At 35.1% G+C, this 25575-nt stretch overlaps 1 protein-coding gene across 1 annotated transcript in view; it reads left to right on the forward strand.

The window, feature by feature from the left end:
* LOC114716556 (uncharacterized) overlaps nt 1-18813 on the forward strand; it is a 53880-nt gene extending 35067 nt beyond the window's left edge. Inside the window, exons 6-7 of the mRNA XM_028901577.1 lie at nt 17672-17765; nt 18336-18813. Coding sequence (XP_028757410.1) covers nt 17672-17765; nt 18336-18554 — 313 coding nt within the window. The 3' untranslated portion in view covers nt 18555-18813. The remainder of the gene's footprint in view (nt 1-17671; nt 17766-18335) is intronic.
* The last annotated feature ends 6762 nt before the right edge of the window (nt 18814-25575 follow it).

Below are 25575 nucleotides of genomic sequence, written 5' to 3' on the forward strand. Positions count from 1 at the left end.
CACATGGCTAAAATCAAATCCATAACGTGAAAGATAAATATTCAGAATGAAATAATAGAAGAACAAAAGATGAAGAGCAGATAGCAAAACGTTGTATAATCCTTCTTCCTTTTGCTGCTATTGCTAGAAAAAGAATTAAGAATCAGATGAATGCTTCGCTGCTATCCCGCTGGTTGCTCGCTATGTTTAATCCTGTTCGTCCCAATTCCTCGCTGCCGTCACAGTGATTTGATTCAACACTGCTCTCTCTACTCGCTGCTCTCCCAATTCCTATTTATAATGGTTGTGCCTCTTCTCTCCCTTGGATCACCGCCTCTTATCCATATCTATCCATATACCTTCAATATAATATAATATATTATATTATTACAATTGCAATTGACTTATTCCTTCATTCTTCAACGGGACCCACGGCTGCTTCTCATCTCCACTCTTGACGCCTCTCATAAGAGAGAGAGAGAGATATATATATATATATATATATATTCTTTCCTAACTCTCCATTTATGTTTAAAATATTTTCTGCAAAATAAACAATAAATTGAGTAGATTTTGCACAAAGATTCATTTTTATCCTATAACTAACTGAAGAGGAGGAAACATATCAAAATTTAATTAAATAGGTATAAGATATTCACAAATTTGGCTAAATATATTTCAATATCTAACCTATTTAATTATAAAATATATACTTATCAGGTTTGCCTAGATACATTTTACTCTCTTAATGGCCATCCGCGTGCTCCTTTGCCTCGACTGAAGAGCTTCTTGTCGGGAAGGAGAAGTATTTTTAAGGCCCGGAAGAGCATGAACATGAAGCAAGAAGATTTTAAAACCTGGCAGGCTAGGGAAACCAAGGTAACAACAAGATCTCCTTTTTCATTGAAGACAGGCTAACAGAATTATTTTGATGCTTTTATAGAAAACAAGTCGAACTACCCTTTAGAGGAAGACCTCAATGTGCAAGAAAGGGCACTGGATCAAGTTCTGCCATATCTTCCCTTTCTTATTTCTCCTATCTTCATGGTAATACTTGTTGCCTTGAGGAAGAGAATTTAAACAAATTTTTTGGTATATAAATATAGGCATCTGTTCACTCTCACACCTCGTCTTCTTTCATAGCTGTGAGGTTCCAGAGAAAGGGAAATCGGTGTGTTATTCATTTGTATCACTGTCACATAGATACACTTAATAATAAATAATGTTAATCCTCATCTGTACAAAAGCTACAGCTGATACTTGAAACTACTCATAACCATACATAACTACTTCTGTCATCTACTCCCCATAATGGTTTTGGTGCTGTTGTGTAAGTGAAGTAATATCTTCTAAATTACATGGAATTTAAGAAATAAGTCTCAGTGGTCTAATGTGACTGTGTGATCTACCCCACTCAATGAAATAAAACTTGTTATTGTTGCTCGCAACTTGTGAACAACGTAGCTTACTATAAATTTTTATTTGATGTTGATGATGACTGATGACTCATCTTATTAACCCAGAGAAGGGTAGAAACTTGCTACCACCACGCTTGGTTCTTGAAAAATGATAGTGTTATGAATATGGTTCATTTGGAACTTGCAAAAACCTGTTAGGACTGTTAGTTTCACACTTCAAATCCATAGAAGGTTTTAAGAGATGTGTGTTTTGGAAGATCAAAGTTTGCCCCCTATACAAATGTATAGCCTTCTATTTGGATGGCAGTATTTAAGAGTAAGACCATCTACTCGCAAACTCTTGGTCCCAATAAGAAGGAGAAACATGGCTTGCATTTGTTTGAAGCTTAATTGAAGGCTTGTAATTTTGTGCTTCATAAAAATGACATGACATTTAAAGAAACGCTGTATTTTGGTAGCGCTCATGCCTTTGAGGTGACATAAGTTTGATTAACCATCCAATAAAAAAAATGAAAATTACTAAATTTTAAGTAAGAAATTGTAACAAAAATATGTTGTTATTTACAAGTCTAGTATTATCAAAACTTATTAAGATGTTTTTATCAAATCGGATTTAGGATTTAGTAATTTCAAATTTCTTTTTGTAGGATTCTTCCTTATTCATAAGTTAAAAATACTATAATTTATTTTTCAACCAAGAGAGATCAAATAACTGTGTAACCTTTTTTTTTTAAATATTTATGAATAATTTATGGAAAGATATAATTAATTGAATCATAATGTATCTATACATAAATTCATATATAAAAGTAAGGTATTACACTCTTATAGTCAATAAAGATTAGTTTAATTAGTAAAGATATATCTCTTATCTTATGAGGATGTAGTGAGTCTCCAGAATTCAATCAAAAACAGAAATAAAACAATGTTTGGCAAAAAAAAAACCAATAAAAAAACCAATGGAATGATTTTTTTTTTTTTAAAGCAAAACAATGGAATGAATTTGATAGTTAGATTTTTTTATTTTTTTGTGACCCGACGTTAGAAGTCAGAACTGCGAACTTGAAAGTCAAATCTTGTCTGGCGTGGTTGACGGTTATGGCTGAAAGCTGAACGCATTTTCTTGCTTCACTCACCAAACCCACAAAGTCACACCTTCCTAGCATTGTAATAACCTTTCCCACTTCTGCATTTTCATCTCATTCTTTTCGTTTTGCATGTGTACAAGCAGAACAACTTCATCTATGGCAGGAGCTTTGGTTGGTGGTGCTTTTCTTTCTGCTTTTCTTCAGGTGGCTTTCGATAGGCTGGCTTCTCGGGATGTTCTGGACTTCTTCAAAAAACCAAAATTGAACCAGACATTGCTCAATAAGTTGAAGATGGTGCTATTATCCATCGACGCTGTGCTTGACGATGCAGAGCAAAAGCAGATCACCAATCCGAAGGTGGAGGAATGGATTGATTTGGTCAAAGATGCCGTGTTCGATGCTGAGGATGTCCTGGATGAGATTGATTATGAAATGTGCAAGCGCAAGTTGGAAGCTGAACAAGAGAGTCAAACCAGTGCTATTGGCAAGGTACGAAACTTCTTTAGTACTCCCGTTAGTTCATTTGAGAAGGAAATTGAATCCAAGACGAAAAATGTCCTTGAAAATCTAGAATATCTTGCATCTCAAAGGGACATATTAAGATTGAATGAACGTGATAGTCGTGCTGGATTGAGAACTGCTATACCAGATAGATTGCCAACTACATCTTTAGTGGATGAAGCCGGAATATATGGTAGAGATGATGACAAAGAAACCATCATTGAATGTCTTATGTCAGAAAAGTATAACAACCAACTATCTGTGATTTCTATAGTGGGTATGGGTGGTCTGGGTAAAACTACTCTTGCCCAGCTTGTATATAATGATAGAAGGCTGAGGGATGGATTCAACCTCAAAGTTTGGGTGTGTGTCTCTGATGAGTTCGATGTGTTGAGAGTAACAAGAACAGTTTATGAGGCAATCACTAGATATAAGTATGATACTAATGATTTAAATATGCTTCAAATTAAATTGAAACAACAACTAACTCAAAAGAGATTTCTCCTTGTTTTAGATGACGTGTGGAATGAAAATTATATGCTATGGGAGGCCTTGCAATCACCATTTAATCATGGGGCTCTGGGAAGCAAAATTCTTCGAACCACTCGCAGTGGAAAAGTTGCTTCGACCATGCGTTCTACTAAGATACTTTCATTGAAGCCCTTATCGGAAGGAGATAGTTGGTCATTGTTTAGCAAATATGCCTTCCATGATGGAAATATTCTTTGTTCAAACTCTGACCTTGAAGAAATTGGTAGAAAAATAAGTAAAAAATGCAAAGGACTGCCTTTAGCTTTAAAAGCCATTGGGAGCCTCTTGTACACAGAATCATCTCATGAGAGGTGGAATGGCATTTTGAAAAGTGAGATTTGGGAGGAAAAAAAGGATAGCAAGATTCTCCCTGCTTTGAGATTGAGTTATTGCTACCTGCCCTCTCATCTGAAAAGATGCTTTGCTTATTGTTCAATATTTCCCAAAGATTATGATTTTGATAAGGAGCATTTAATTCAATTGTGGATGGCAGAAAATTTTCTGACATGTGCTCATCAAAGCAAAGATGGGAAAGAAGTAGGAGAACAATTCTTTCATGACCTGTTGTTGAGGTCACTTTTTCAACGATCAACAATAGATGAAACCCGTTTTGTCATGCATGACCTTATTAATGATATGGCAAAAGTTGAATATGGAAAGTTTAGCCACAGGTTGGAGGTAGATGATGTAAATAATTTGACAAAAATGACTCGGCATATTTCATTTTTGAGAAACGACATTGATCCATCCAAACGATTTGAGGTTACATACCAGGCTAATAAGTTGCGCACATTCTTGCCTCTATTCATGCAAGGTCATAGAAATACAAGCTATACCTCTATTAGTCACTTCATATCTCACAAGGTTATTAATGATTTGCCATCCAAGTTTATTTGCATGCGAGTTTTATCTTTGTGTGATCATATCATCTCAGAGATTCCTAAATCAATAGGAAATATGAAACATCTACGTTATTTGGACTTATCAGGAACTAGAATAAGGAAGTTGCCTGATTCAATATGTCAACTTCATCGTTTGCAAACATTAAAGTTGTGGCGTTGTCGTCTTTTGGAAAAATAGCCAATAGATTTTCATAAACTCATAAATTTGCGTCACCTTGATTTTCGTGAAACTCAGGTGAGAGAGATGCCAAAGCAATTGGATACATTGAAAAATCTTCAAGTTCTGTCATCATTTATTATAGACAAATCTGGAGAGACCAACATCAAACATTTAGAAGGACTTAATCTTCATGGATTAGTTTCCATCTTGGAATTGTAGAATATAGTTTCTCCCTCACATGCTTTAGCAGTCAATTTGAGAAGCAAGATACACCTTAAGGAGTTAACATTGGAATGGTGCATAGATAATAGAAAATCACAGCATGACAAGGATGTGCTGGAGAACTTCCAACCTCATCAAAATTTGGAAAAGCTATCAATTGGAAACTATGGTGCTATCGAGTTTCCAAATTGGCTTGCTAATCATTTGTTGTCCAATTTAGTGTCCCTAGAGCTAAGGCATTGCAAGTACTGTAGATCCTTGCCATCAATTGGCCTCTTTCCATCTCTCAAGTCATTGTCAATTATAGGGTTTCATAGCATAGTAGCTATTGGTCCAGAATTTTGTGGAAATAGCTCTAATGCTTCATCCCTAGAAATCCTGAGGTTTGGAGATATGAAGGCTTGGGAAGAATGGAAATGTGAAATTTTGTCTCTTACTTTCCCTCATCTTCAAGAGTTGAGTGTAGAAAATTGTCCCAAATTGAAAGGGGAACTTCCTCAACAACTTCCTTCTTTAAGGATGCTAGTAATTTCCAATTGTGAGAAGCTTTTGTCTTCAATTCCATGGGTTTCATCTCTTGATAAACTGGTTCTAAAAGATTGCAGAAACGAGCAATTGGAAAGTCTTCCATCAGCTCTAAGAGTCCTTGAGATTTCTGGATGCTTCGAAAAATTATTATCAGTCGACAAAATTGAAAATTTCATCGCCAATTATAGCCTTGAAGAGTTGAAGTTTTCCGATTGTCCTCACCTAGAATTCCCATTGAGATCTTGTCATAACTTCGTCCTTGAAATGGATATAAGAGGAAGCTGTGACTCTCTTAAGTCGTTTCCACTAGATTTATTCCCAAAGCTTCAATCATTGAAGTTGATTGACTGTAATAATCTTGAAATGATATCTGTTTTAGAGGGGCACCATTATTCTCTTACAAGCTTGTACATACGAAAGTGTCCTAAATTTGTATTTTTCCCTGAAGGAGGGTTTTTGGCCCCCAAACTAGAATTTTGTTGCATTGAAGAATTGAAGAATTTGAAATCGCTCCCAGAGAACATGCACATTCTCTTTCACTCCCTCACATATCTGTTAATAAAATGCTGTCCGCTAGTGGAATCATTTTCAGGAGGAGGTTTCCCATCAAATCTCAAATATCTTGAGGTCTTAGAATTCTCGAAACTCATAGCCTCTCGAATGGGATGGCATCTAAGTAGCCTTACATCACTACATTTCATACATATTGGAGATGCAGATGATGAGTCTCTTCTTGATATTGGACTACTTCCACCTTCTCTTATTTGCCTTCTGTTCCATAACTGCCCCAATCTTAGATCATTGGAACACAAAGGTCTTTGCCACTTGACCTCTTTGGAACTCTTGGGATTTTGTGGCTGTCCTAAACTCCAATACTTTCCAAAGGAGGGTTTGCCTGGTTCTCTTTGTCAACTAAGGATCAGGGGCTGTCCCTTGCTCAAAAAGCATATCCAAAGGTAGAAAGGAAAATATTGGGCAAAGGTTTCTTGCATTCCTTTTGTTAGCACTGAAGATGATGCAGTAGCAACTTTAAGTGAGCTTCTCACTGATGATGGCATCAGTTCTTCTGCTATCCATTCACTCATTAGGTATATATTTAGTCCCTTTTTAAATGTCAAATCATGAACATATTTTCCTTTCTTTTGGCCATTTGTTTTAGATTGAAAGATTCATGCATTTGAATGTTAACCAAAGAATGTGCCCAATGATTCACAATTCGCAAATAATTCACTTGTTATAGATTTCAAATCATATATTATTTTGACCAGGTTTAATGTAGTATATTGTTTCCCATATTTGTAGATACCAATAATAGCTCTGTTTTTGTGTCTGTCATACAAGAGTCTGACACTATGCCCTAAGAGGAAAAAATTCATCGTAAAATTTGACGCACAAGAAATAATATCATTTGTTTATTCTGTATATAATCTTGTTATGATATCAAATCTTTTTAGTCATCACATATTATGAATTTTTGTCAGCCAAACTCAATTTTACTCAACTTTACCATACTCATGTTGATTTTGTTCGAACTTCAAATCATAGAAACATGCCTCTATTTTTGCACCGATTTATTTATAGATTTACTTGATTATTTGAATTTTTATTTTCCTTTTTGTAGATATGAAAGATAGCAGCACTGCGCAGAATGAACATGGTTTTCTTTAAATAATAAGCTCTTTTTTCTCCTGTCATACACTTCAAATTTAATTAGGAAACAATTGGTCCTATATCATGCATTAGAGAAGAACTTCGGTTTAAAATTGAACAAAAAGAAATAATATGATTTGCCTATCAAGCATATTATCTTGCTGTGTCCCAATACGACAAATTTTTTTTAATTTTACTAAAAGCAGATGAAAAGATGCAATTCTAGTTCTAGTTTCAATCTAAGAGCAATTTAGTATTTGTAAAAGGGATTTAGTCCTTAAATATTATGAACTCTTTTTAATCAAACTCAATTTAACTTGACTGTTTAATAAAAGAGTGATTGTGATGTGGTTCATGAGCTTTGGTTAGTGAAATTCGCCCAAATTAACTTGGTTTCCGTTGTTGTTGAATTTGAAAGTTGGGAGAAGCGAGTTTAATTGTGCAACAAGTCCAAACTCCAGAGCCCGTTCAGACTAGACTCTAGTGTGTAGAGCTGTTCTTATTTAGGTTACATTGATCTTTTACTCGCTGATTACCAATTGTACTTCATACATACTATCTATCCTAAAGATTGTGTAACACAGGTTTTTAGATGGTCATATCGACAGAACATCGTCTGAAAGTGAGCACTTGATGATTGTATCAACCACAAATTGCACCAGCTTCACAAAGGTACATTGCAACTGTTATACTTCTTTAATATTAGAAGTATGAGAAAGAGGGAAAGAGTGGAAATGAAGGAAGATAAAAGAGAGAACAAAGGGACGAGATCGACTGAGAATTGCATTTCTACGCAATCATAAAAGTACAGACATTTGATGTTTGTACATTGGGGTACATTTATGGGCAGGGGAATAAGGAATTAATGATGGCTAGTTTGTTAACTAACTGACGGCATTGCACCTAACTTATCTACCCTTATGTTAGAATTTAGCCATTTACAAACATATATTTATAGTCATGTATTTTGTACTGTTTTTTATTATTCTTTTGGGTGATGCCAAAGGGATAAGTCCAATACATAAACATGATACTATTAGAGTGTCAAAGCATAAGATTTTTCTCGCATGTCCCTGCATCCCAGATCTTTCAAATAGTTATGTTTAATTGTTAGTTATAAAAACAAAATATATCATGAGTCCATTAAATGAATTCCATGCATTTTGAGATCCCAATGAAAAAATCTTGAGAGCATTATGCAAACAGAAACTGATTCACTTTTCTTTTGTTTGACAGGCTCTCATATTGTGTCTACTGAACATAAGACTCTTCTCCTCATATAGTCCAATTTCTAATGAAGGCCACCTCCTTTTCCCTTAACATCAGGAGCAAGATAGCACATCCCTTGCTTAAAGATATATCATGATAGAGCAAGACAGCCCTTCAATTATCCAGTGTTCATTCAGAATTACAACTCCCATGAAATAGATTGCCAAGAAGATGGTGTGCTTTCAATGCTGCTGAAAACCTATATTCTTCACATTCTGAGTTTCTATTGGTCTTGCAGTATATGTTCTTTTAAAAGTTGAGTTTTTGAGTAGATATTGTAAGCAATAACTTTCCTTCTTTCCTGAGTAAAATTCTAGCTGTTTGGGATTGCATTAGGGTGTGAAGGCCTTAAAGGGCATCGCTGCTGTAGATAGCTTGTTGGTGTCATCCTTGCGGATAGTAAAAACTTGATTACCTTCTTAATTAAACTTCAAATTTGTGTCCAGATTTTTATATGCTGTTTGATTTTCTTACCTCATCTCCTCTTCATCTTCAAGCACTTCTCTCGTATAAATCATTTTGCCAGAAGAACTTTATTTTAAAAATAATATTTTATTGATTGCAACTTCGCTATGAAACTGTTACAAATGAGATATTCACAGCATTTTTACCAAGTATATAAATACACACGCCCGCGTGATTCTAGTAGAATGCAAGACTATAGTATTAATAATGAAGTGATTCATTCAAAGCAGAGTAATTAGCTGTTTAAAACGACTTGGCAACTCCTCTTATATATTTATTTTTAATTTATAGCTTTAAGAAAATTCATTCAGAATTTGCCTAAGTTCTCATTCACCTAAGTCAACCGGTGGGTGCATGTCTATGCAAGCATTTATTGATTCTGGTTTTCGACCACGACTGTGACAAATATTTTATTTGGGCATGAATTCCTCTTCGTATTAGTAGCACTCTCAAGCTTCCTTGGGAAAATTAACATTGGAAAAAAGCATAAAACAATGACTTGGCAGGTGACCCTAATACAGGTTATGTTACCTATGGTTTAAGGAAGATTTCTCAACGCATCAGACGAGGACTTCAATTGATTTTTATTTGTTGTACAATGATAAAATTCCGATATAAAGCCAATAAAACTAGAGTTTGCATATTAAGAATTACATGATCACTAAATGTTGATACTGTATACCAAAAATCTAAAAGTACTTGTGATAGCGTATTATCACATAATTATCTATTGGATATGAATTTCTTGTTATATTGCGTTTTCCCATCTCATGGTAGTCCTAGTAGATTTCAACTGTCTGTCATAACTAGGAATTTAGTTGTAACACTCAAATAACAATAATACTCAAGCAATCGATTAACCAGTATGTATTATTCAAAATCAGTCCGCACCATACAAGCGTAGGCAAAACCCGCATAGGAAACAGAGGAAACAGAAAGATACGGGAGGTGGGGAAAGGAGCAACAGAAAGATCGGGAGGGGAGACGGTTACACCGAGAGAGAGAGAGAGAATCAACCCAAATCATGCCCCCCCTCAACGGATTCTGACCCTATTTAACATGTATTCTCCTCTAGCATTCGTAGCTTCCAGGTCTTTTTCCTTTCACGCTGGCTGCGTCGTACCAGGCCTGGCCCATTCACCACAACATCTGGATTTGGGCTTGTTACATTAGTTGAGATTACAATGACCAAGAAAATCCTTCGAAGTAGCCCTGCTTGCACCGAGAACTACCCGTTGTTCAACTTTGAAGTACTCTGTCGCCCAAATGCCCCATGCCTAATCCGTCGGTTACTAAGTCAAAGAGAACTTCAATCAAGGTTTTCCCATAGACACTTTGCTCTCTTAATGGTTATCAGCATGCTCCTTTGCCTCCACTGAAGAGCTTCTTGTGGGAAAGGAGAAGTAATTTTTAAGACCCAGAAGAGCATGAACATGAAGTAAGATTAAGCCTTCAAAGATTAAAGGTGCCCTTCAAAAGAAAATTTTTGGTATTGAGCAGATTATTAATGATGACAATTCTGCATGTGATGATGCAGAAGTGGATTTTATCGAAATCTACGCCAATGTAGAGGAACATGAAGCAAAACCAACAGCAATAGGTCATGGACATGAAATGAGAAAAGTAGAATCCTCTAAAGAGCTTTAGGATCAATAAGTTATCAGGTTTATAATTGAGGAGAACAACTAGGGTTCAAAAGAGGATCTATGTGTGGTGAGTCCCCTGAGCTTGATTCAAATTCCAAGAAAGGTTATAATTAAATAATATTTGACAATGCGCATATTAACATGCTCTGACTTCTCTGCCTAAGCCTGGCATAAAAATAGGAGACCATTTGTTTTCTTATACTTGTTGCCATGCATGATGGGTTAAATCTTAAAATCTCGCAAGCTGGGGAAATGAAGGTGACAACAGGATGTCCATTTTCATTGAACACAGGCTACCAGAATTATTTTGATGCTTTTATAGAAAACAAGTCTAACTACCCTTTATTATTTCTCCTATCTTCATGGTAATACTTGTTGCCTTGCAGAAGATCATATAAACAGAATTTTTTTTGGTTGATGACGACTGATGACTCATCTTATTTGCAAAGAATGGCAAATTGCTGTTACCGCACTTGGTTTTTGGAAAAGATAGTCTTATGAATATGATTCATTAGAAACTTACAAAAACCTTTTGGATTAAGGTGCAATTTTAATAATAAAGTTTTTCGCTACGAGCGTCTGGCACCATTAAGTTTTGAAGGGTGCAAAATTATACACAAACTTTAAAATATGTAGCAATTTCATCACTTCTGTTAATAGGTCTAAACGACTGTTTCTTTTTTTGAGTTGGGTCCCGCTATGTGTCTGGCTCAGCATAATCCTTCCACTACAAACATTACACATTACCCTTTTAAATTTTATCTCTCCTCCTCCTTCTCTTTACATCAATTCCTCCCCCCCAAAACACATCAGACTCAATTCTCTCTCTCTGGCCCCTTTGCAAATTCGTCTGCTCTTCCTCTAGCAATGGCAACTTAGAATTCAAGAACCAAATGACTGTTCTCCATGAGAACCTTAAAGGGGGAGAGTGTGTACTACTGTATTTGATGGATCTGAAAAGAAGACAGAGGCATCGACACTAGAGTCTATCGACTTTGCGAACAGAGAAGGCAAGGCAAGGAAATGAGATGCTATGTGGTCTAACAAGTTGGGAGGCGGCCAACCACATTTTGTCGAGCTTGTTTGATGAGACATAGGAGAAAAGTCAAGGTAATCAGCTTGGTTGATGTAGTTGGAAGGAATGATCAAAGGATAGTTTTTAGAAAGATGGTTAGGCCTCTAATTGTTTGGAATTAATCTGCTTGGACTGCCATAATTCTTGAATTAATTAGCTTCATTCGTCAAGCTCCAAGTTGTAGAGGACATGCTAGGTAAGTTGAAAAGGACTAAATTGTATTCTTTATTGAAAGAAATTTCCTTCTGTGAAAGAGAGTCCTCTGTTTTGTATTTGGTGTGAGGAAGACCGTTAAAAATTGTTTACGGTTGGGATTTGTTTTGACTGCTTGGCATCTGTTGTTATTCGATAAGAAAGTTGGAAGGGAGACTAGTGTTTAAATGAGGCCGAGACAGGAGAGAGAAAGATAGAAAATAAGAAAAACAAGTACATCAGGCGAGGGGAGAGAGAGAGAGAAGGGAGAGATAGAGGCAAAGGGAAGGGGAAAGCGGAGGAAACGTGTACAAATGTGGGACCCACCAAACTAAAAGGTGACAAATGCTTGACATAGTTAACGTAGTGGTAAAGTTGCCTTGTTTTTTAAAAATTGTGTATAATTTTGTAGCCGTCAAAACTTAATGGTGCTAGATACTCTTAGCGAAAAACTATATTATTAAAATTGCACCTTAACCAAAACCTTTTAGGCCTGTCGAGTTCACCCTTCAAATACATAGAAGATTTTGAGATATATATGTATACATATACTAGAAGATCAAAGTTTGCCCCAAGACAAATGTACAGCCATCTATTTGGATTGCAAATTTTTTTCCTTTAAATAAAAGGAAAAATGAAAATACACTAACTCATAAGAAGAAAACTGAATTGAAACTAAAATTAGTAAACTGTGATAAGAAAAATTGATTGGCAACATATATGTCCACTTTTTAGAATATAGAAGCCTGAGCTATGCATCCTCTAAAGTGAACATTATGAAGAAGAAGAATGGCTTGCATGCTTGTTTAAAATGGCTTAAAATGTAATTTATAGAATATGAAACAAGTATATGAAGAAGTATCTTGATTTACATAAACATATATACTTATAAGTGCCTATAAATCATAGCTTTAAACAAGCGCACAATATTTGTTTTAAGCTTGATGAACCTTGATAATATGACATACCAACTAATTGGTAACATTATAAAAATACATCTCAAATCCCATAAGAATGCAATGAGTTTCTAAAATTTAACTTATCTAATTTTTTTAAAAATAAATTACATCTTTATTAAAAAATACATATTTTTTCTATTTAAAATAATTACAATCCATTTCTATTTTTGTAAATATATATACTAATATCTCTTGTTATAAAAATGGATTACAATTGCACTATTGTAGAATTACCATGTATCATATTTAACATTTATTTAATATGAAAATGGATAATGAGATCTCAAATGTTAATAAAACATTTTTAAATGTTAACATGTCAAGTTTAATTTTTAAAATAATCAAGATTGTTATAAAAAATAATCATTTAAATCAAATGATTTTCAAATTAAAAAACTAAAAATATATTTAAGTTAAGGAACTAAAACTGAAACTTTGTATAAAATTAACGGACTTAAAATATACTTTATCCATATAAGAAGTATCAAGTATTCATTTCATTAACCAAAAAGATAAAACAAGCTTATTTTTGGCTCACCAAATAAAACAAAATTAAAAAAAAAAACCATACTTCAGCGTATAAGAGGCGACGAATCTCCTTTGAGCTGTAAAGCACAATGCACCATCGTTTTGGTGTTAAGCACAATCTCCATAAGACTTTACAATGTCAAAGAAATATAATAACAGTCCCTCCCATTTTTAATGTAAGATTTATTTAATTAATTTAATTAAATCAAAAAAATTAGATAAGTTAGCTAATCATAAAAAATATGATATATTTTTTCATAAACTATCATAATTATTTTCCTCAATATCTTCCCTCTCTCTCATATTTGATTATAGTTTAAGAAGTATCAGTACAGATAATTTAAAAAAATTGATAAATATGAAAAATAGATCTTATATTATATTTAAACTAAAGACTAAAATCAACTCAATAATTAGGTGGTGTATTAAGCCAAAGAGTATAATAATGCCAGTATGATAAAAATAAACCATTTCCGACCACCATCGCCAACCCACTATGCCTTTGCAACAACCGCTGCCGCTTTTGCATTTAGTTCTTAGTGACACCCTGCCAGTGATAAAAATAAACCTTTTTTCAACCACCATCGCCAACCCACTAGGCCTTTGCCGTAAACGTTCCCACTACTGCTTCTAAATCTTAGTCACACACTGCCAATGCTTGCATTGCAATAACCTTTCCCACTTCTGCAATTTTTTTCGTTCTGCATTTGCAGAAGCTCAACAACTTCATCTATGGCGGGAGCTTTGGTTGGTGGTGCTTTTCTTTCTGCTTTTATTCAGGTGGCGTTCGATCGGCTGGCTTCTCAGGATGTTCTGGACTTCTTCAAAAAACCAAAATTTAACCAGACACTGCTCAATAAGTTGAAGATGGTGCTGTTATCCATCGATGCTGTGGTTGACGATGCAGAGCAAAAGCAGAGCACTAATCTGAAGGTGAAGGACTGGATTGATATGGTTAGAGATGCGGTTTTCGATGCTGAGGATGTCTTGGATGAGATTGATTATGAAATGTCCAAGCGCAAGCTGGAAGCTGAACAAAAGAGTGAAACCATTGCTATGGGCGAGGTACGAAACTTCCTTAGTGCTTCTGTTAGTTCATTTGAGAAGGATATTGAATCCAGGATGAAAAACGTCATTGAAAATCTAGAATATCTTGCATGTCAAAGGGATATATTAAGATTGAATGAACGTGATGGTGGTGCTGGCTTGAGAAGTGTTGTGCCAGACAGATTGCCAACTACATCTTTAGTGGATGAAAATAGAACATACGCTAGAGATGATGACAAAAAAACCATCATTGAACGCTTGTTAGAAAATATAAAAACAAACCATATGTGATTTTTATAGTGGGTATGGGCCGGTGAGGCTACTCTTGCCCAGCTTGTTTATAATGATAGAAGGACTGTGGATGGATTCAACCATAAAGTATGAGTCTGTGTCTCTGATGAGTTTGATATGTTGAGGGTAACAAGAACAATTTATGAGGCAATCGCTGGATCTAAAGATGATACCAATGTTTTAAATATGCTTTAAATTAATGTGAAACAACAACTAACTCAAAAGAGATTTCTCATTTATAAAACAAAAGAGTTGAAAAAATATGTTGTATATCACTGAAAAAGTTGCATCGATTTTCAATTATAAATTTTTAATCACGACTTTTTCAGCAATTTCTCCATCCTAAATAATGGGCAGAATAAGTTGGTAAAAAAAACATGAGGTAAAAATAAATAAATAAAAAACTATGTTTAGACGGTCTGGTATAAACGGTCCACATGTGCCCAATAATCCAACGGCGGGATCCGTTACTGCCTTATCTAACCAGAAGGCGGGGAGCACTCACTCTTTCTTATTACAGTTATTCCATCTTCCCGATGGCTTCTCCCTTTTCTCACCTTTCAAACGCCTTCTCAAACCTCTGTTAGTTCTCTTACCATCCTCAAAATTATGGCTTCTTTACAGCCTTCATGGTTCTCTTCAGTTGAGCAAAACATTGCTGCGAGTTCGGTTGAAAAATCAAATACGAATGACGGGTTGATTGCGGGTCAAAATATTGTTGATGATGGTGGGCAGGAGGAAGTGCCACTGTCTCTGAAGATCGCAATGGAGAAAGCCAAGAAGTATAGGGAGAATAAAGGGGGAGTGGTTGATGAAACGGGTCAAGGTAATTCTACAGGCGTATCTTGTGCTAAGCAGAAATTTCTTGCATTCATGTAGTTAATTCAGTAAATGGTTAAAAATGGAAAGCTATGTGTTCCACTGTTTGTAGTTTGCGCTGTGTGTATTTGAAAATTGAATTGGTTCTTAGGATTGCAGGAAGGGAATGAAGGGTCTTCAGGAAGTAATATTGTGGATGATAGTGGTGGTAAGAAGGGACAACTGTCAGTTTCGAAAATGGATTTCATGGGACTTGAATTTGCGGATAAGAAAAATACGAGGGGACTGCCACCTGGATTGGTTCCAATTTCTGACTCTTTCTCAAGAAGTGATATGCCTGAGGTGCAGCTGATTGTTGGGGACACGAGCAAGTTTGATGCTGCAACAACAGCTCCCAAGCCTGAGCAAACTGAGGAAGATGCATCAGATCTTTACAAGCCAGAAGTTTCTACTTGGGGTGTCTTTCCTAGACCCAGCAATATTTCAAAAACAGTATATAATATTTGATACCGAGCTCTGCAATTTTGCAATTTCCTTAATTTGCTCACATTCAGTTCGCTTGTTCGGGAATTGTTATATTTCTCAATTTGGCCTCCGTTTCCCCCCAAATATCTTGTGTGTTTAATTTTTTTTTTTTTGGGTGTTTTCAGTACGGTGGAGGAAGAGTGATGCGTCCTGGGGATGACCTAGAGACTAAAGAAGAAAAGTCTGCTAAAGAAGAACGAACAAGAGAATTACTTACGGCCTACAAGAAGAAAATTGGGTTAAATATTGAGCCAAAGATAAAATCTGAGTGTGAGGAGGAAAGTTCATATAATGGCATCTAAAGTATTTCAACTCTTGCCTCACTATCACCGGCTAAATGAATTTAATTTGCTTGGTTGACTTACAAAAAATAAGATGTACACTTCATTTGTTAAATAGTTTGAAGAAATTCATGTCATTATGATTTCACACATTCGTAAAAGATATGTTCTTATGTATTCATGAAAATCATATCTTATGACGTCCAAATTTTGCATTGCAACAAACTTCTACTGACTCAGTCTCTATTTTTGTTTATAGATTTATTTGTCCAAATCTTGAGCTGCTTATTATGACTTTGGGGCATAATTATGCCAAATAACATAATGCTTACAGGCATTGAAGGAAGGTGACTCATTAATGAATGCTGGAAAGCTGAGAGAAGCATTGCCGTTCTATGAAAAGGTTATGGAGAAATCAACTTTTAAGGTGACTGCTACTTGCTAAAACTGAAAGAAGTACAAGTTATCTTTTTGCTTAGTAAGTTTGTTAATCTCCCTCTCGACTTCACTAAATATACTGAAAAAGAAAACTTCTTATATTAATCATGTCTCTGCAGAGTGAGCCGCATGGATTAGCTGCTTTGCAGTGGTCAATTTGTCAAGACTCCCTCAGCAGGTATATATAAACCTGCCACTGAATTTGAATACAAAAAAAAGAAAATTGAATTTACTGGATCAGCGTTATTCAAATCTTTGTGTTATATGTGTTTAATCCAGCATCTTTTATTTCTTCATTCGAGAATTAAAAAAGGTTAATTTATTTCAATGACTACTACTTATCTTTATATTTCTTTTCAAATAGTACATAAGTTGCCTCCATATGTTTCATGTTGTTTTGCATGGAAAGACAAAATGCAAGCACCAAATTCTTTTATTTAGATACAAAATGTTTCAATGTGACAAAGGATATATACCTCCAACGCATGTTCATAATCCCAGAAAAAAGAACCTAAACAGAGCCTCTCACATGATATTTGAAATTCAATTTAGTTTAACACATTGGTTTAGAAGAAATCTCTGAATATTTTCATTATAGAGAGAACCGGGGCTATCTCTTGGTGGAGGAGTCTTTTATTCAAAAGGAAAATGTTATTACCAGACCTCCTTACGCCAAAAAAAACTAATAATTACATTGGGAATACAGAGATCTGACCCAAAATTCAAACCCAACCAGGCATTGATACCTTCGGGTTAAGTAAGGTTTCTCAAAAGCCTTGATGTGTGTCATTCCAGAAATAAAATCTTTCCCATCAAAGCGATGTAATTTAAGCCTCAGTGAGGGAGATAATGCCAATTCGCAGGATTTCCTACCTGATGGGAGGAACAATATATGGCCAGAGAAAAGCTCGAGGTATTGAATATTAAGGATGTTGCTGATTCTGTATACCAAAAGTCTCCTGGCTATGATCATTATATCACATACCATCTATTGAATAAGAGTTGCCTTTTTTATTGCCTTTGACTCTTTGTCATAACTAGGATCAGCGTTATCCAAATCTTATTTTGGGGCCGTAATAACCTCTTGATTTGAAAGGCTAGGTAGATGCTCTTTACTTTTTTCTCCTGCCTCGTGTAACAACTTGATTAATTGACAGGTCCAATGAAGCTCGACTTATGTATGAGAAACTCCAATCTCACCCAAATCCTAAAGTGAGCAAGAAAGCAAGACAGTTTGTGTTCAGCTTTCAGGTAATTATTTTGTTCCACATGAAAATATTGCCGCTGTTTTTTTTTGTTTTTTTGTTTTTTTCGAGGTGGGGAGGACAGGAAAGCCCCGTATTTGTGAGATCATATTGACAATAGTGGGGCTCAATCTTCTCCCTCTCTCTTTTTATTTCAGTAACAATATATATCAGGACTTCTTAAAGTAATTAGATCTAGGGAGAAGTGTAATCAAGTCCCAAGGAAAAAAAATAATTTCTAAAAAAATCCTAATAACAACCTAATCAACCTGTAATGATAAGTTCCAGAAGAGAAAATGACATTTGGGACTTATTTTGTAATTATTTTTCTTCTTTGAGATCTCATCGTAATTCTCCCTTAGATCTATTTATTTTACGTCCGAATCTCATAATGCATAGTTATACTTTCATATATTGAAAATTAATAATAATTAAATGGTTATAATTAAACAGTATTTGACAATGCACATATTAGCGTGCCCGGACTTCTCTGCCTAAGCCCGTCACAAAAATAGGAAACCTTTTGTTTTATATACTTGTTGCCATGCATGATGGGTTAAATCTTAAAACCTGGCAGGCTATGGAAATGATGAAGGTGACAACAGGATCTCCATTTTCATGGAACACGGGTCACCAGAATTATTTTGATGCTTTCATAGAAAACAAGTCTAACTACCCTTTACAAGAAGACCTCAATGTGCAAGAAAAGGCACTAAATCAAGTTCTGCCCTATCTTCTCTTTCTTATTTCTCCTATCTTCATGGTAATATTTGTTGTCTTGCAGAAGAGAATATAAACAAATTTTTTTTGTATATAGACAACTTCTCTATTGTGTATATATGTCACACGCACACCCCGTCTTGTGTCATAGTTGTGAGGTTCCAGGGAAAGGAGAATCGGTGTATTAATCATTTGTATCACTGTCTTATAGATACACTTAATAAAGACTGTTAACCCACATCTGTACAAAAAAATACAGCTGATGCTTGCAGCTACTTATTACTATACATAACTACCTCTGTCACCTACTCCCTATAATAGTTTTGGTGCTGTTATGGAAGTGGAGAAGTTAGATCTTCTACATTTCATGGAGTTTAAGAAACAAGTCTCAGTGGTGTAGTGTGAATGTTGATCTACCCAGTTAGTAGAATAAGACTTATTATTACGTGCAACTTGTGAACAATGTAGCTTACTATAAGTTTTTATTTGATACTGATGACGACTGATGATTCATCTTATTAGCAGAGAGGAATGGAAAATTGCTGCCGCCACATTTGGTTCTTGAAAAAGATAGTGTTATGAATATGGTTTATTTGGAACTTGTAAAAGCCTGTTGCTTAAGTTCACACTTCGAATCCATACAAGGTTTTTGATATATATATATATATATATATATATATATATTTGTGTGTATATATATGAAGATCCAAGTTTGCCCTAAGGCAAATGTATAACCTCCTATTTGGGCTGCAGTTTTTTTTTTTCTCTTTTTGAAAAAAAAGGAAAAATGAAAATATATTAACTCATGAAATGTTTACAAATGATAGAAGAAAACTGAAATAAAATTGAAATTAATAAACTGTGATAAGAAAAACTTATCGGTATTTGGCAACATATGTGTCAACTTTAGCGAATGTCGAGGCCATGAGCTATATATTCTCTAAAGTGGACATTAAGAAGAAGAAACATGGTTTGGATTTGTTTGAAGCTTAATAGATGGCCTGAATTTGGTGCTTTGTAAACATATTTTGATGGTGCTCATCTCTTGAATGGGTTTGAAATTTGTAGACACTTTTATGAATATGATTAACTAACTACTACCTCCGATCCTAACTATAAGAACTAGTTGACTAATTTAAGTAGATTAAGAAAATAAGTGAAGTTAATTATTTGTAATAAATAGGCATGTCTTTCCTAAAATATTCTCGCTAATCAAATTTATTGGCTAAAAATACCATTATTAGAGAAACTACCTTGAGAAAAAATGCATAAATATGAGAGACAAAGTGGATTGGTGTTTTATAATTATGATCAAAATAAAAGTCAAACGAGGTCTTATATTAAAGACCGGAGGTAGTAATTGGTAAAGATGGATCTCAAATCCCACAAAGATGTAGAGAGTATCTGAAATTCAACTTGTCTCATTTTTTTTAATAAAATAAATTACATTCTTACCCAAAAAAAAAAAAAAAGAAGCATCAAACACTCATTTCATTATATAAAAAAATATAAAAGGTTAATATTCTTTTTAATATTTAATGAAGTCGAATTTCGAGATTAAAAACTGTATTAAATTTTGTTTTACATAAATGTATATAATAAAGATATATAATTTCAGCGTATGAGGCAAGGAATCTCCATTGAATCGTAAAGCACAATGCAATGTCGCTTTCAAGTCTGTGCTGTGATGGATATTTTCTCGCGTGGTTGACGGGACGAAGATGATAATGGAATGATTAATACGCAGTCCAAAACACTTCGAAATGTCAAAGAAATATAATGGAATGAACTGGGACCTCGAAAGTCTTCATTTTGATCGATATTTTGTAGCGTGGTTGGCGGGAGGATAAAAACTAAACGCATTTTGCCATTTTCTAGCCACACTCACAAAACCCAAAAGTGCCTGCTTGGGATAGCGGTGGAAATCTCTTATAAGCACGTTTTACGTAAGTCGAGACAAAACTCTTCTTACATATTTGCCTCACATTCCGTAAATCACTATTGAAAAGCTATATATAAGCTATTTATAAGTTGTTCCAACCGGTCCAAAGTCACACACTCCTTGCATTGCAATAACCTTTCCCACTTTCGCATTTTCATCGCGTTCTTTTCCGTTTTGCATTTGCACAAGCACAACATCTTCATCTATGGCGGGAGCTTTGGTTGGCGGTGCTTTTCTTTCTGATTTTCTTCAGGTGGCTTTTGATATGCTAGCTTCTCAGGATGTTCTGGACTTCTTCAACAAACCAAAATTGAACCAGACATTGCTCAATAAGTTGAAGATCGTACTGTTATCCATCGATGCTGTGGTTGATGATGCAGAGCAAAAGCAGATCACTAATCCGAAGGTGAAGGATTGGATTGAGTTGGTTAAAGATGCCATGTTCGATGCTGAGGATGTCTTGGATGAGATTGATTATGAAATGTGCAAGCGCAAGCTGGAAGCTGAACAAAAGAGTCGAACCAGTGCTATTGGCAAGGTACGAAACTTCTTTACTACTCCCGTTAGTTCATTTGAGAAGGAAATTGAATCCAGGACGAAAAATGTCCTTTAAAATCTGGAATATCTTGCATCTCAAAGGGACATATTAAGATTGAATGAACGTGATAGTCGTGGAAGATTGAAAACTGCTATACCAGATAGATTGCCAGCTACATCTTTAGTGGATGAAGCCGGAACATATGGTAGAGATGATGACAAAGAAACCATCATTGAATGGCTTTTGTCAGAAAAGTATAACAACCAACTATCTGTGATTTCTATAGTGGGTATGGGTGGTTTGGGTAAAACTACTCTTGCCCAGCTCGTATATAATGATAGAAGGGTGATGGATGGATTCAACCTCAAAGTTTGGGTGTGTGTCTCTGATGAGTTTGATGTGTTGAGAGTAATAAAAATAGTTTATGAGGCAATCACTGGATCTAAGGATGATACCAATGATTTAAATATGCTTCAAATTAAATTGACACAACAACTAACTCAAAAGAGATTTCTCCTTGTTTTAGACGACATGTGGAATGAAAATTATATGCTATGGGAGGCCTTGCAATCACCATTTAATCATGGGGCTCTAGGAAGCAAAATTCTTCTAACTACCCATAGCAGAAAAGCTGCTTCCACGATGCGTTCTGTTAATATACTTCAATCGAAGCCATTATCAGAAGGAGATAGTTGGTCATTATTTAGTAGATATTTATTCCATGATGGAAATGTTCTTTGATCAAACTTGGACCTTGAAGAAATTGGCAGAAAAATTAGTAAAAAATGCAAAGGGCTACCTTTGGCTTTAAAAGCTATTGGAAGTCTCTTATACACAGAATCAGCTCGTGAGCAATGGAATGAAATTTTGGAAAGTGAGATATGGGAGGAGAAAAGTGATAGCAAGATTCTCCCTGCTTTGAGATTGAGTTATTGCTACCTCCCCTCTCATCTCAAAAGATGCTTTGCTTATTGTTCACTATTTCCCAAAGATTATGATTTTGATAAGTAGCATTTAATTCAGTTGTGGATGGCAAAAAATTTTCTGACATGTGCTCATCAAAGCAGAGATACGAGAGAACTAGGAGAACAATTCTTTCATGACCTATTATTAAGGTCACTTTTTCAACGATCATCAGTAGATGACACTCATTTCGTCATGCATGCTCTTATTAATGATATGGCAAAAGTTGAATATGGAAATTTTTGTCATAGGTTGGAGTTAAATGATGCAAATAAGTTGATAGAAATGACCCGTCATATTTCATTTTTGAGAAATACTATTAATAGATTTGAACGATTTGAGGTTGTACACAGGGCTAATAAATTACACACTTTCTTGCCTCTATCTATGCAAGGTCAAAGAAGTACAAGCTGTAACTCCATTCTTCACTTTATATCTGGCAAGCTTACTCACAATTTGCCATCCTAGTTCACTTGCATGCGAGTTTTATCTTTGTCTGATCATTTCATCATGCAGTTACCTGATTCAATAGGAAACCTCAAACATTGTTATTTGGACTTATCAGAAACTAAAATAAGGAAACTGCCTGATTCAATATGCCAACTTCATCATTTGCAAACGCTAAAGTTGTGGTGTTGTTGTCTTTTGGAAAAGTTGCCAATGGATTTTCATAAACTCATGAATCTATGTCACCTTGCTTTTCATGAAACTTAGGTGAGAGAGATGCCAAAGCAATTGGATAAATTGAAAAATCTTCAAGTGCTGTCATCATTTATTATAAACAAATTTGGAGAGACTAACATCAAATATTTACAAGGACTTGATCCTCATGGATCATTTTCCATCTCAGGATTGCAAAATATGGTTTCTTCCTCGGCTGCTTTAGTGGTCAATTTGAGAAGCAAGATACACCTAAAGGAGTTAACATTAGAATGGTGCATAGACAACAAAAAATCACCACATGATAAGGATGTGTTGGAGAACTTTCAACCACATAAAAATTTTGAAAAGCTATCAATTGTCAACTATGGTGGTATTGAGTTTCCAAATTGGCTTGCAAATCATTCGTTGTTCGATTTAGTGTCCCTAGAGCTAAGGCATTGCAGATATTGTATATCCTTGCCATCAATTGGCCTCTTTCCATCTCTCAAGTCACTGTCAATTATAGGGTTTGATAATATAGTAGCTATTGGTCCAGAATTTTGTGGAAGTAGCTCTAATGCTTCATCCCTAGAAATCTTGAGGTTTGGAGATATGAAGAGCTAGGAGGAATGGAAGTGTGAAATTGTGTCACTAACTTTCCCTCATCTTCAAGAGTTGAGTATAGAAAATTGTCCCAAATTGAAAGGGCAACTTCCTCAACAACTTCCTTCTCTAAGGATGCTTGTAATTTCCAATTGTGAGGAGCTTTTATCTTCCATTCCCCGGGATCCATCTCTAGATAAATTGGTTCTAAGAAATTGCATAAATGAGCAGTTGGAAAGGCTTCCATCATCTCTAAAAGTCCTTGGCATTTCTGGAGGCTTCAAAAATTTATTATCAGTTGACAAAATTGAGAATGTCATTGCCAATTGTAACCTTGAAGAGTTGAAGTGTTCTGATTGTCCCCACTTAGAATTCCCATTATGCTATTTTCATAACTTCATTCTTGAGATGGAGATAAGAGGCAGCTGTGACTCTCTCAAGTCTTTTCCTCTGGAATTATTCTCGAAGCTTCAATCATTGAAGTTGATTGACTGTAATAATCTTGAAATGATATCTATTTTAGAGGGGAACTGTTTTTCTCTAGTAGACTTGTACATACAAAAGTGTCCTAGATTTGTACGTTTTCCTTTGGTAAAAAAAAAAAAAAGATTTGCACGTTTTCCTAAAGGAGGGTTTTGGGCCCCCAAACTAATGTTGTGCTGCATTGAAGAATTGAAGAATTTGAAATCACTGCCAGAGAAGATACGCATTTTCATTCCCTCTCTCATATATCTGGTAATAAGATGTTGCCCACAAGTGGAATCATTTTCAGAGGAAGGTTTCCCATCAAATCTCCAACATCTTGATGTCTTGGAATGCCTGAAACTTGTAGCCTCTCGAATGGGATGGCATCTAAGTAGGCTTACTTCGGTACGTCACTTAGGGATTGGAGATGTAGATGACGAGTCTCTTTTTGATATTGGACTACATCTGCCTACTATTACTTATCTTTCATTCCATAACTACCCAAATCTTAGATCATTGGAACACATAGGTCTTTGCGACTTATCCTCTTTGGAAGTATTGGGATTTCGCGACTGCCCTAAACTCCAGCACTTTCCAAAGGAGGGTTTTCCCAATTCCATTTACATGCTACAGATTATGGGCTGTCCCTTGCTCAAAAAGAAGATCCAAAGACAAAATGGGGTTAGGGGTGTCTCCACTTCCCTTCCCCTCCATTTTCTATTCACTTCTCATCTCGATCATAAGATTGAAATTTTAATGGTTTAGATTTCATATTCATAAAATTATAAATAAAATGTTAAATTTTCAAAATAAATAAATAAAATAAAATAAAACTACTAAATTTTAGCCAGAATAATTCAAAAAATACTAAAAATTATTTCATAAAATTATTTTCTAAAAAATGAAATTTGAATGGTTAAACTTTTAATCTTAATGGTTGAGATGGGAAGTGGACAGAAATAGAGATTAAGGAAAGTAGAGAGACTCTTTAACCAGCATTTTTGCGATGAATTAAAGATTCCTTTACGTTGACTAACAGTGATATCAGATTAATTTGCTAGTTTATTGTTTAGTAGATGAGCCAACATGGAATTGATGAGCTGGACAAATAGACTGCGTATTGACTATTTTTATATTGAATCTGCCCCAGGGGCGTTGATGTAATTAGTTTGGTCGTGTGTGTGTGTGTTTATATTTTGAAAGGTGAAAACTTAGCATCTAAACTGTGGGTACTTTATGTCAAATGATACTTACTATGGCATTTCTATGGTCAACAGTAACTTTTGCGATGAATGCAGATATGAATTTGATGCCAGAGTTATCAGCAAAGTTGGATGATCTTCCTGTTAGGCCATGTTTTGCTGTAATGCTGGCATTTGTAGAGCCTCTAATCCCAGTATGATAGTAGCTATACACCTTTGAAGTTGTCATTAATAGTGAATGAAATCTGTATGGCTTGTTTGATTTCCTTATTCACCGCATGATTGGTTTTGGCTTGGCCATTTTCTATTTCCTTCTGTATACATGGCTTGCTATCGAAACTGAAAATTGAACTTGGTAGAGGAGACAAGAGGTGTCTGTCTAATTATTATAGTTAATCATACTAAAGTAAAATAATGGCTTGATTTAGTCTTTTGAATGTATACTTAAAGATAATCTTCTGGGAAATAAATTCAATCTGTGGTTCAAATTTTTTAGACACCCTTCAAAGGCTTCTTCATTAATAATTCTAGCATTTTAAGGTGGGCTCATTACGAGGGCAGTAAGCCAGGCTCTCATAGGTATTTGTTTAATCTTCTATCATTTTCCATTAATCTATAACTTATTGATTGCTACTGGCATGTTTGCTTTACAGTGAAAGATGGGTTCTTCATTCAACAGAAGAATATGCAGAGAACATAATTGCTCAAACTGGACTTAAGAAGCTATCGGACACAACACTGA

Source organism: Neltuma alba, unplaced genomic scaffold (genome assembly GCF_004799145.2).
Source record: "Neltuma alba isolate B1F8T4 unplaced genomic scaffold, ASM479914v2 tig00002069_pilon, whole genome shotgun sequence".
NCBI classification, from domain to species: Eukaryota; Viridiplantae; Streptophyta; class Magnoliopsida; order Fabales; family Fabaceae; genus Neltuma; species Neltuma alba.